The sequence below is a fragment of the Cnephaeus nilssonii genome (genome assembly GCF_951640355.1).
Source record: "Cnephaeus nilssonii genome assembly, chromosome: 15".
NCBI lineage: Eukaryota > Metazoa > Chordata > Mammalia > Chiroptera > Vespertilionidae > Cnephaeus > Cnephaeus nilssonii.
The window spans coordinates 12,990,397-13,002,925 of NC_137086.1; the positions used below are offsets into that span (position 1 = coordinate 12,990,397).

At 38.9% G+C, this 12,529-nt stretch overlaps 1 protein-coding gene across 2 annotated transcripts in view; it reads left to right on the forward strand.

Moving 5' to 3' along the window:
• The window catches only part of PPP1CB (protein phosphatase 1 catalytic subunit beta), a 28,072-nt gene extending 23,100 nt beyond the window's left edge, over positions 1 to 4,972 (forward strand). For both annotated transcript variants that reach the window (XM_079792076.1, XM_079792075.1), the window contains exons 8-9: positions 824 to 958; positions 3,074 to 4,972. In XM_079792076.1, coding sequence (XP_079648202.1) covers positions 824 to 958; positions 3,074 to 3,178 — 240 coding nt within the window. In that variant the 3' untranslated portion in view covers positions 3,179 to 4,972. The remainder of the gene's footprint in view (positions 1 to 823; positions 959 to 3,073) is intronic.
• The last annotated feature ends 7,557 nt before the right edge of the window (positions 4,973 to 12,529 follow it).

The following is a 12,529-nucleotide window of genomic DNA, read 5'->3' on the forward strand; positions in this document are numbered from 1 at the left end:
CCAGGGTCTTAACAGAAAAGGTTAATATCTAAATTCTACCATGAGATAATTACATCATGAGCATGTACCTGATACTAAGAAATTATTTTAAAACATAAAATTATTTTGGAGGTGCTTTCTTACCAAGTATTATAGGATAATTGTTGCTTAATCAAGGGTACCTAAAAGACTTCAAACAGTATTCTTTCCCATTATAAATAAATATTAAGTGTGTAGGTATCATTACCTCTCAAATTGTAGAGCTGAGAAATAATAAATTAATTCACTCAGAAATTGACAATAAATTCTAAAAATTACATTAAATTATTAAAGAAAATTTAATTATTAAAATTTTAACCTATAACAAGCTAATTTTTTAGGAGTATTATCTGTGTAAATTAAGTTCAATTTAGTAGAGCATTATGTGTAGCTACATAATACTAACAAAATTTAAAAGTGGAGCAAGAAAAACCTTGCCATAATCTGTTTTTCCTTGTCTGGTTATTGTTCACTGAATTAAGGATTGTATAGTTGGATTATAATGCCATCATCTAAGAAGTGCTTAGGGTCTCAGCTCCCTGTAGACACTCTGCATATGCAGAGACCTGGAAATGGCATGATTTCTAAACTTCTTAATAGTCATAAATTTATTATGATACCATGTAAGCTAAATCTTGACCATCATAGAAAAACAACACTAATTTAAATATTCTAAGGTAGTTTAAGAATAAAAATCAAGCTTTCAAAACGGAGTGTGCTTTCTTTTAGGTCTTTGTTACATTAATCTCTGAGTTTAGATGGTTGAGAATTACATGTTTTTTCCTTTTGACATTTCCTTTGACAGGTGGTGGAAGATGGATATGAATTTTTTGCTAAACGACAATTGGTGACCCTATTTTCAGCCCCAAATTACTGTGGTGAATTCGATAATGCTGGTGGAATGATGAGTGTGGATGAAACTTTGATGTGTTCATTTCAGGTATAATATAAATTTATAACTGGAAATATAATTAATAAAAGTATTGTCAGAAGAAATTTTCTGGTATACTTTCCTTGAGCCAGTGTAGAAAATCGGTTTTATTAAGAAGTGAACCTCAGCATAGGCTCAGTAGAGATTTCTGTTTTTATTCACAAAGGTTTCGGCCTTTTGGTATATATCAGATATTAGAGTGTTAGGGAACCTAAGTCATATCAGTCATTTTTTCCCAAAAAAATTTTAAGAGAAAGTTTAATTAGAAAGTTACAGAGGTAGTAGAGGTGAGCCAGCTGGGCTAGATAGGCTCAGGAAACAATAGAAGCCAAAGAAGGGCAAGTGGAGCTTAGGAGAAAGAAAGGCGAAGGTAAAATGCCTGGGGGGAAGCTGAGGGAAGGGAAAGGCACAGGCAAGTGCAGGGTCCTTAGTATTGAGGGTTTTACAGACCGAGTTTATAAACCCAGATGGAAATAACACAGAATATCTACCTAAGAAAAAGCTTTCCAGATAATTGTAAAGTACCCATTTATAAGTGTAGAAACATTTATATTTTAAAAGTGAAGAACTTTAACATGCTACTTAAAATCATTCTTGTTGATAGACCAAAACAACTTCGATACTTTGTTTTTGCAGAGGTTACTTTATATCCCTGAACATACATGCCCTCTTTTTATGTAGACCATCCCTCTTTTTATATTATACTGTTTGTAACTACTAGCATAATTGAGTGTAAATTTTTGACTTCTCACTTACAATTTAAGGGTAGTAACCAGGCCATATCCTTCAACAATCACCATAGTGGAGTTGAATTAATATATTATTTTTCAGTGAGGCACTGTGATGCTTTGAATAGTTCTAAGAAATATTTCATAAGCCTTTTGTATGCATTTTTTGTATAAATATTGAAATTTTCTATCTATAATGAGCTTAAAGCTCTATTTACATCCACCAGAATGAATACAATTTTAATAAGACGGTAACAAGTATTGCTGAGGATGTAGAGAAATTGGAATTTTCACACATCTATAGTAAAAATGTACATTGATAGTGAAAATGTAAAATGGTGCAGTAAACATGGAGTTTTTCTGTATGACCCAGCAATTCTAATCCTAGGTATACACCCAAAAGAATTAAAAATAGGTATTCAATTACATGCATATGCATAGGAACATTATTTATAGTAGCCAAAGGTTGAAAACAACCCAAATGTCAATCAGCTAAAGAATGAATAAACAAAATGGCATATTGTTTGATAATTAAATATAATGAAGTACTGATATATGCTGTAACATACATAAATCTTAAAAACAAAGAAGCAAGTCACAAAATACCACATATTGTCAGGTCCATTTATATAAAAGAGCCAGAAAAGACAAATCAATAGAGTAAGAAAGTCGATTAGTGGTGGTTTAGAGTTAAAGGAGGGAGAGTGAGTAGGGGAGTGGAATAGGGGATGGGAACAAGGTTTCTTTTGGGGTGACAAAATTAGATTATAGCCGTTGCTCTACAACTCTGTAAATACATATACTAAAAAGCATTGACTTATACATTTTAAATGGGTGAACTTTATGATATGTAATATATAAAAATAAAGCTGGTTTGTTTTGGGGTGTTTTTTGTTTTTGTTTTTGAATTTTTATGAGTTTATTTGAGCCACACTGATGGCATATGCTGGGGAGCAAGATCTCAAATGCTTCCTCAAAGCTGCTTTTTAAATGAAAAGATCTGTTTACACATAAAAAAATTAAGGTATGAAGAGTTTGTGACTAGTTACCCTCTAAATAGTGGCAGAATTATGGTGAGAACCTAGGTCTTTTTGACTCTTAAAGCCAGAGTATTTTCCTCACTAAGGAATGGTAGTTGATAGGTTTCGTATACTCATGCTTTTGTTAGTAAATTATTGATGGAATGATATAATTGCACTATTCAGATGTTTGCAAACTCTTTAAAATGTGAGAAATATTTGTGGAAATTTGCTGTTTTTTCTACATTTTTATTGCACTTTATAATTTCTGCCATTTATTGAATAAGAAAAAAAACACACCCACTGTTGTAACAGTAATATTCTTAAACTTACTGCACTTAAAAGAATAACTTTGTTAATAAATTATTTACTTTAAGATATTGAAACCATCTGAAAAGAAAGCTAAGTACCAGTATGGTGGACTGAATTCAGGACGTCCAGTCACTCCACCTCGAACAGCTAATCCACCGAAGAAAAGGTGAAGAAAGGAACTGTGTAAAGAAACCATCAGATTTGTTAAGGACATACTTCATAATATATAAGTGTGCACTGTAAAACCATCCAGCCATTTGACACCCTTTATGATGTCACACCTTTAACTTAAGGAGACGGGTAAAGGATCTTAAATTTTTTTCTAATAGAAAGATGTGCTACACTGTATTGTAATAAGTATACTCTGTTATAATATTCAACAAAGTTAAATCCAAATTCAAAATTACCCATTAAAGTTACATCTTACTTATCACAGTTTTTAAAGTTGAAAAGCATCCCAATTAAACTAGATGTGATCGTTAAATCAGATGAAAGCATGATGATCCATCTGTGTAATGTGGTTTTAGTGTTGCTTGGTTGTTTAATTATTTTGGGCTTGTTTTGTTTTGTTTGTTTGTTTTTGCTAGAATAATGGCAAATATTTTAAATTTTTTTCCCCCTAAACATTTTTAAAAGTGAAATGTGGAACGAGCTCTAAAGACATTCACCAACTATTATTTTCTCTTGCTTATTTACTTATGTACCTGTTTAATCTTACTAAGAAAGCTTATGCTTCATTGCTGTGAAAAGGAATTTTAGAGGTTGATATTTTAAAAGTATGCAAACTGTCCAATCCAGTGATTTAATCAACAGTTTGACTGGGCAAACATTATAGCTGATAGTGAATATTTTGCTTCATACAGAAATTGCCACAGATATGGATTTGTGCACTCTAATTTTTAACTGATTGATGCTGTATTGTGCAGTAGCATTTCATTTAACTTTAAGATAAAGTTCATATAGTATTACCCACCTAGTTGGTAATGTGATTATGTGGTACCTTTGTTTTAGGTTTTAATTTGCACGAAACACCTTTTGGCATGCTTAACTTTCTGGAAACACTCACCTGCATCAATTTTGTTTTTTGGGTTTTTGTTGTTTTTTTGTGTTTAGATCCATAAAACATGGGAATCCTTTTTTTGATAAGCCTTGGAAAGCTGACTCTCTCCCTTTCTCTGTACGAAGGACATATTTAAATGAATGCTGGTCAGTGGGATATTCTGTCAACTATGGGTATTGGGTGCTTAACAGTCTATTAATGCCATGTGAATGTTGTATACAATTGTAAGGCTTATGTCACTAGAGATTTTTATTCTGATTTTTCATGATCAAAGTCCATATGATATTGTATAGACATGCTTTGTAGTGAACTATAGTAGCAATAATTTCTGTACATGATCAAGGGTTTTTTGCAGCATTTCTTCTCTCTCTCTCTCTCTCTCTCTCTCTCTCTCTCTCTCTCTCTCTCTCTCCCTCTCTCCCTCTCCCTCTCCCTCTCCCTCTCCCTCTCCCTCTCCCTCTCCCTCCCCCCCTCCCCTTAAGGGTTAGCATTAACAAATGGCAAGACTAGAAAAGTGAACATAAAGATTTTATAAGGAGAACTTAGAGGACACAGATTTGTGATTTTTGGGTGCGATACTTTTCGATGTGATTCTAAAAGCTTTTATTGAGCATTGTCAAATTTGTAAGTTCATAGGGACGGACATCATATTTATAATGCCCTTTTTATGTGTGCTACCATAGATGTGAAATTCTTGACCTTAATATTGTCGTTAAAAATGTTAAATTGAGAATTCTGTTAACTTACGTTTTATGAATTGGTGTATTGTATTACTGCAAGAGATTTGATTTTCAGCTCAGTGCAACGTTCTTTCAAATGCATATGTCTTTTTTTCTAATTCCATTTTGTTTTAAAGCACATTTTAAATGTAGTTTTCTCATTTAGTAAAATTGTCTAACTGATATGAAGCCTGACTGGTTATTTTATTCCCTTTTTCCCTTTACAATGAGACATTTAGATATATTTTATTCAAATACGATTTCAGGGTCTTTTACATATATTGAATTGGTCCTTCTCTGAAGGTGTTCATGTACTGCATATGATGTATTAGATTAGTTCACACAAGCTTTTATCTAATGTGATTAAAATATCTTCCTCACTGGAGTGAGGGTTGAGCAATTTCTAATAGAATTTTAGATGCACTCTTAGTAGTCATAGTGAAGTGGGTCTAGAAAATAAGCCTTTGGCAGGAAACGGCAGTCTTTTATGAATGTCAGTATTAATCAAAATAACTAATTTAGATCCTCCTTGCTGGAGTTTTGTAATAATTTATCCAAGTCAATTCTGATTATAGAAAAATAGTCACTAATTAAGCCAATTAATATTGGTCACTACATTTTAAAGGATGGGAACTTACCATGTTTAAATGTTCAAGCAGCCTTAAAATCACTTTAACATATACATAATTTGTTTATTACAGATATTTACTAGGTAACACTGCTACTTGAAATAAATAAAACTTCATTCCTTAGGAGAAAAATAACCTGTAATTCTAGTGTCACTAATTTATAGTGTCCTTCCTCTCTGATTTTTTAAAATGTTTTTAGAGAGAGGGAGACAGAGACATTTGATCAGCTGCTCACCCCCTACTGGGGATCAAGCCCGAAATCCAGGCATGTGCCGCCCAGGGAATTGAACCAAGACTTCTTGGTGCATGGGAGAATGCTCAACCAACAGAGCCATTCGGGCCAGGGCTCAACATTTCTTTCTTCACATATTTATGCTGAAAACGTGTTTAGAGAAGGGAGGTGGTCAAGCTGACTCTGCTCTTGCTACCCTGACCTAATCCACTCCTCTTTTGTGGGTCTCTCCCTGAAATCAGAGCTGCTGCGCCGACTACCCCAGTGGCATTCACTTGGAAGGACCATGTCCCTTTTGCGAGATTTCCCTGAAGAGCTCAAACATGGTTAAAGGGATTTTGACGTGACAGCATACCTTATAAAATTAATAATCCTATATAATAAAGAGGTAATATGCAAATTGACCCTCACGCCCTCACACAAGATGGCCGCCCCATGTGGTCAAAGATGGCCACCACAAGATGGCCAGCAGGGGAGGGTAGTTGTGGGCAACCAGGCTGGCAGGGGAGGGCAAATGGGGGCAACTGGGCCTGCAGGGAAGGGCAGTTGGGGGTGACCAGGTTGGCAGGGGAGGGCGAGGGCAGTTGGGGGCGACCAGGCCGGCAGGGGAGGGCAATTGGGGGCGACCAGGCTGGCAGGGGAGTTATTAGGGGATCATCAGGCTGGCAGGCAGGTGAGCAGTTGGGAGCCAGCAGTCCCAGATAGTGAGAGGGATGTCCAAGGGGTCCCAGATTAGAGAGGGTGCAGGCTGGGCTGAGGGACAACCCCCCCCCCAGTGCATGAATTTCATGCACCGGGCCTCTAGTAGTTAAATAAGACATAAACTAATCCATGTAAGTCCACACCCAAAGCTTTATCACTCTGCTCTTCATAATGTTAATCAACAAGTGCCATTTAGATACAGCGTAACCATTTCGATGTGAGACGTGTTGCACCGCCTCTGCAGTGTCCTGCAGTGGGGGAAATAGCCACGAAAAGCCATGACACGGTGAGTGGGGGTGGGGCGGACGCAGTTACCCGTTAGGGAGAAGGGGAAAGGAAGGAAAGTCCCAGAAAACACCAAAAAGCTGTGATGAACCCTTTGTTGTATTCCCTCAACAAACATTGAGCACCGACCACATCCTAGGCACCTGACCAAGGGCTAAGTAAGATGAGGCCAAAAAGAATTTACAACCTCGAACAGATTGAACAGAAAGGAAAGCATTAGCCCTTCTCTCGGAGCTGAGGGATTCACACCTCTTACTAGTTTAGTTTAAGGGGCCTGTCCATAAAATTATTTTAACACAGCAGACAAATGGCTCTGTTAATACAAGCCTCACTTTGGTACGTGCCCTAGAGAAAGGCTTGGCTTAAATTCGGGCGCCTGAGGGCACCTGCGAGGTCGTGGCGTTTGGCTTTGCCCCGAGGGCAGAAGGGCAGAAGGTCCGAGGGCAGCAGTGATCCGGCGCGTGGGGCGCGGCGCGCGCACCCTCAGGCCGGCCCCGCCCCCGAGGGCGGTCTCTATGCGCTGATTGGCCCGCGCCGGCCTCGCTCCGGATGGGCGGGAGTTCTGGAGGGTCCTGCCGCGGTGGAGCGCCCGGCGAGCCACCGAGCAACCGTCTGAGGCCGGGGGCGTCCGGGAGAGCGGCCCCGCTCGGCCTGTCACCAGCCCCAGGTTTTCGCAGGTACCTTGGTCCCGGCGACTCCAGTTTCGTGGTGCCTGGTCCCTCCATCCCCTCCCAGCCAGCGCCGCCGCCCACCGAGCGTGAGGTGGGGCGTCGCTCCTGCCCTTTCCTCACACGCTTCCCGGGAGGCCCTGTGGTGGCCTCGCCGCGACGAGGGCACCCTTCGAGCGCCAGCACCCGGGCGTGGAGGCCGGCCCGGGCGGCTCGCGGTTCTGGGGCCGGGGAAGGCGGCGGGGCGCGAGTAGTGCTCGTAAGAAGCGGGGCCGGGCGCCCTCCGTGGTCGGGGTGGGAGTTTCGCGGCTCGTGGCTGAGCAGGTGGGACGGCCGCTGCTGGGCGGGGCGGCCCGGAGGGGAGACGCCCGCCACCGGCCGGGAGAAGGCCCGCCCCTCCGCCGCCCGCGTTCTCCGGAGGCCGGGGTCGCGGCGCCTGGAGGGAGTCCTGCGGTCGCTGGCGTCCCCCGCACACGCAGGTGTGACCCCTGTATGTCGGTTACACGCCGGGAGCGTCGGACATGTTCAGGGCCGCTCGAGGCCAGTTAACCAGCTTCAGCTAAAAGCTGTGGAGGAGCGGGGGAGCGGAGCCCTGAGGAGCCCAGGAGCCGTGTCTTAAGGACGCGCAGGAGAGCACTTGGAAACACTGTAATCTTGTTCCCAGTGAATATTTTTTTACATGTAAATTGTATTTATTCGTTGAAGTGCAGTGTGGCTCCCTGTCGTTTTCCGTTGAAAGACGCCCTTCTGGTAAACAAGATACAAGAATAGTGCTGCTCGGTGTTGAGGCTTTGGTATCAGCACCGTGTTAGTACTGGTTCCTCGTTAACCCTACAAAATATGTATTACTAACCGTGCTTCATAGGTAGCTTTTTAAAAAATATATTTTTATGGATTTCAGAGAGGAAGGGGGAGAGAGAGAGAGAGGGAGAAACATCAACGGTGAGAGGGAATCTGACCTGCCTGCCTGCGCCCTGCGTGCGGGGGTGGGGGAGGAACCGAACCCGGACCTCCTGGGTCCTGGGTCCCCGCCAACCACGGAGCCAGGCGGCGGGCTGGTGGTTTTTATTGAGTAGTTACCGTGTACCAGGTTCTGAAACGCGCGCGCACACACCGGCATCCACTCTCTCCGAGGAGCCCGTCCCGGAGGTCAGACCGGGTCTTCATCCCGTCCGCGCTCAGTGCTTTCCTCTCCTCTCAGCCAGCGCTGCCCTTCTGCCTTCCGGTGGCCTACGAATCCTGTCTTTTTTATTTTATTTTATTTTATTTTATTTTATTTATTTTTTACAGAGAAGAAGGGAGAGGGAGAGAGAGTTAAAAATATCGACGAGAGAGAAACATCGATCAGCTGCCTCCTGCACGCCCCCTACCGGGGATATGCCCTTGACCAGAATCGAACCTGGGACCCTTCAGTCCACAGTCGATGCCCTATCCACTGAGCCAAACGGGTCAGGGCCTGTCTTTTTTTTTTTAAGTCCTCATTTGACTGTTGACCCTTCTCGTTTCGGTTCATTCCCTTCCTTGGAATTATTGCCAGGTTTTAAGAAGGGGACGGGGTGGGGGGGGGAGAGGGGGCGTGTTCCTGCTGCTGCCCGTCGTTCTCCAGCTCCTCGCTCCTTCAGTTCTGTTCAGTCTGGTTTCCATGGTTCGCACCACTTTACTCACTAATGGGTTGGATTTCTAATCAGATTTGAACTTATTGAAACAGTTGTGCCATATAATTTTACAAACACTGTAGCATCTAGGCTAAAAGTGTTCTGTAACCATTAGATGATAAATTAAATTTGGAAAAAAAAAGTTTAAACATGAAAATTGTGGAGATTTTCTAAATTTGCTGTGTTTCTCCGTAATTAGATTCTGTGGTTATAATAGAGAAGAATGCTATAATAATTTCAATAAGTATTATGTTTAAACTTTTATTTTTTTATTTTTAGAGAGAGTAGGAGAGAGGGGAGAGAGAAAGGAAGAGAGAAACATCGATGTATTCCACTTATTTATACATTCATTGGTTGCTTCTTGTATGTGTACTGACGAGATTGAACCTGCAACCTTGGTGGATCGGGACGGCGCTCTAACCAACTGAGCTACCCAGCCAGGGCCAATAAAGATTATTTTTTTAAGAGTTATTTTATTTTAGAAAAAATATGAGAAGCCCATCTTTCTTCCCTACAGCAATGGCTTATTTAACCACTAAGTCATAATTTACTGTGCACTTATACTGCAAATGCTAGAATTAAATTTTTATAAAGTGTAATCTTGTAGCCGGGTTTATGTTTTCCTGGCAAGGTGACAGTAAGTGATATTGGACTGCTTATTATATTTCAAGTGTTTGCACATGATTTCATTTAATCTTTAAAACAATTCTGTAGTGGTAAAAGAATATGGAGCTTTGGTGTCAGACAGTCTTGGATTCAAGTCCTAGCTTTATCACTCACTAATTATATGACCATGGGCAAATTTCTTAACTTCCCTAAGCCTCAAACTTCTAATCTAGAAAATAAGGATAAAATAATACCCACCTTATAGAGATGTTTTGAGAGTTAAATGAGATATGCAAAACCCTTGGCGAAGTGTCTGGCACATATTAAGTGCTCAGTGTAAGGCTGCAGTTAAGGCTTACCTGCCTGTCCTGAATTACCAGTGGGTATTGTTTTCATATAGGCCCATGAATTTCCAAACTACTACTTCTATTGTTTGATCACTCTGTATATTACCTGCAGAGAGAAGAAATTATTTATATGACTATAAATTAGCTGTTGTCCAAAAAATATCTCAGATATTCTATTCAAGTATGAATTCTGGTATGATTTTTTTCATGTTGGTTGAGTCCATATAAAAACTCATTAAAGGATTTTGCCTTATAAACATAGTTTCTCCTAGTTTCTCCTTCCCTATCTCTTGTCCTTCCCAGGAGTGGCCCATATTTTTGTCTTTTATTCTTTTCCTCTTGCATGCTTATTAAAACCTCATATATCTAACTGAAGAACAAAATTAGAACTACCTCAGGTGGAATTTGACCGAGAATATAGCATTGATAGCTTCTGTCCTTTAGCATCTTCTTCATAACTTTACTGCCAATGTTTGCGTATTAATCTCAATATCTATTTGGGGAATTTCAGCCATTTCTTTGTCTATTTTCTCAAATTTTGTATGAAGTATCCTAACACATACATCAGGATTTAGTGGCATAGTGTAAAGTTGTGAGCATGATATTTATCTTTTTGATTGAAAGAAAATTGCATTTTATTGCATGATATATCCATGGACAATCCAAGACTGTCTGACACCAAAGCTCCATATTAGTGTTTTAATATAACAACACTAATATAACTTACTTAACATTGAGTAAAACTTACCTCCTGGGAGATATACCACCATTATTCTATATTCTGGTATATTCCATGCCTGAGCCTAGCCCCTATACACCAGTTTGAGAAGCCTATTTAGTTTTTTTCATCTCAATTGTTAGGTGGGGGCGGGCGTGTGGGGGGATACAGATGAGGCCCCAGCTGTCTGCCAGATGAGGTGGGTAGAAAAGAGAAGAAAGATCTTATACAAGTCTCATGGCTTAATTTATCACCCATTTCATCTTTAATTTGGTTGAATCTTAGGATCTAGGAAGAAAGATGAAGGAAGAGAAGGGAAGAAAAGAGAGGAAAGAGAAACAATTATAGAATCAATTGAATATCATTTCCTCTGCCTAGTTCTTCATAATCGAACCCTATACTGTCTAATATGGTAGCCACTAGCCACATGTGGCTGTTGAGCACTTGAAATGTGGTGAATGCAATTGAAGAATTGAATTTTTCCTTTTATTTCATTTTAAGTTAAGTACTGAATGAGTGTGAAATATGTTTTTCCTTGCAGATTACTTGATTGTTTTGGTAGGACTACATTTCACTTTAACTGTTGGAAATTTAACATCCAAATCGAGATATACTGTAAGTGTAAATATATACCAGATTTCAGATTTAGTATGAAAAAAGTAAAATATTGATTACATGTTAAAAATGATATTTTTTATATACTAAGTTACATAAAATATGTTATTAAATTAACTTGTTTATTTGCACTTTTTAAATGTGACATTAAAAATATAAAATTACACAATAAAAATAAATTTATATATATCTATACAGATACATATGTATGTATATATATATATGTATAAATTACATATGTGGCTCACATTATATTGGACAGTATTGCTCTAGCCCACTAAATCCAATCTTGTTTTCCATTCCTTCCTTTAGCAGGGAAGTTTCTGAGGGTCAGGAAGGAGAAGCTGTACCTAACTCCTTGAACACCAAAGCTGCTTGGGTCACTTTGAGTATGGATTCAAAGGTTCTAATTAAGGTCTTAGAGTAGTTTTCTACTTGCCTATTTATACATCCATTTATATCCTACAAATGCTTTGACCACAAAAGTAATACTAACTGTAGTAATATTACCACCAAACATGGTAGAGATTATGCATATTGTTAAATATGGACGGATTAACATTGTTTCAAATTATATTAGATTATAGCACTGTATGTTCATTTACACTTATAATCAGCTACTCAAATAGCATGCTCATATAGTACACTCAAGTATAAAAGAGTGGTCAGTCAGTTTATGAGAATTCCTCAAAGTACATATACCATACATCTCTGCTGGAATTGTTTTAACTTTAATAAATACCAATAAATGCTCTTGAGTAAGTAAATTTTGTAACATATTAAGGAATTTACTAGTAAGAAAATTTTGTGTGTGTATTACTTTTTAATATAATACTTGATATTGATTATAATTAATTTCCAGAAATTGTTTGCCTTGTTCTATAAAAAATTTGAGGTGTCATATAATAATCATATGATAAAATTATGTCAATGCAAGCAAAATGTTAATCAGGAAAAAAGAATATCACAAATAGATTATAAAGTCAGTATAGTTTCTTCAATTAACTTTCAAAATTGGTTTTGAGTTCCCTTGTAGTCAAAGCAAAATAGTATACAGGCTCTTATTTCTTGGGAAGAGGAAGTATATCAATTAACCAAAGGAAGCATAGCATTTCTTAGCACTCAATTCTAAAAGCACTTTCTCATATGAGTCACTGTCACAACATTTTAGTAGCAAGTTCAATAATGTCTCACATCACTGCATCTGGTGGTATCATCCAGTTAATTGTTTTCATATAGAAATGAGTAAGAGTGTGATAAATAATTATATATTTTATTTTTACAG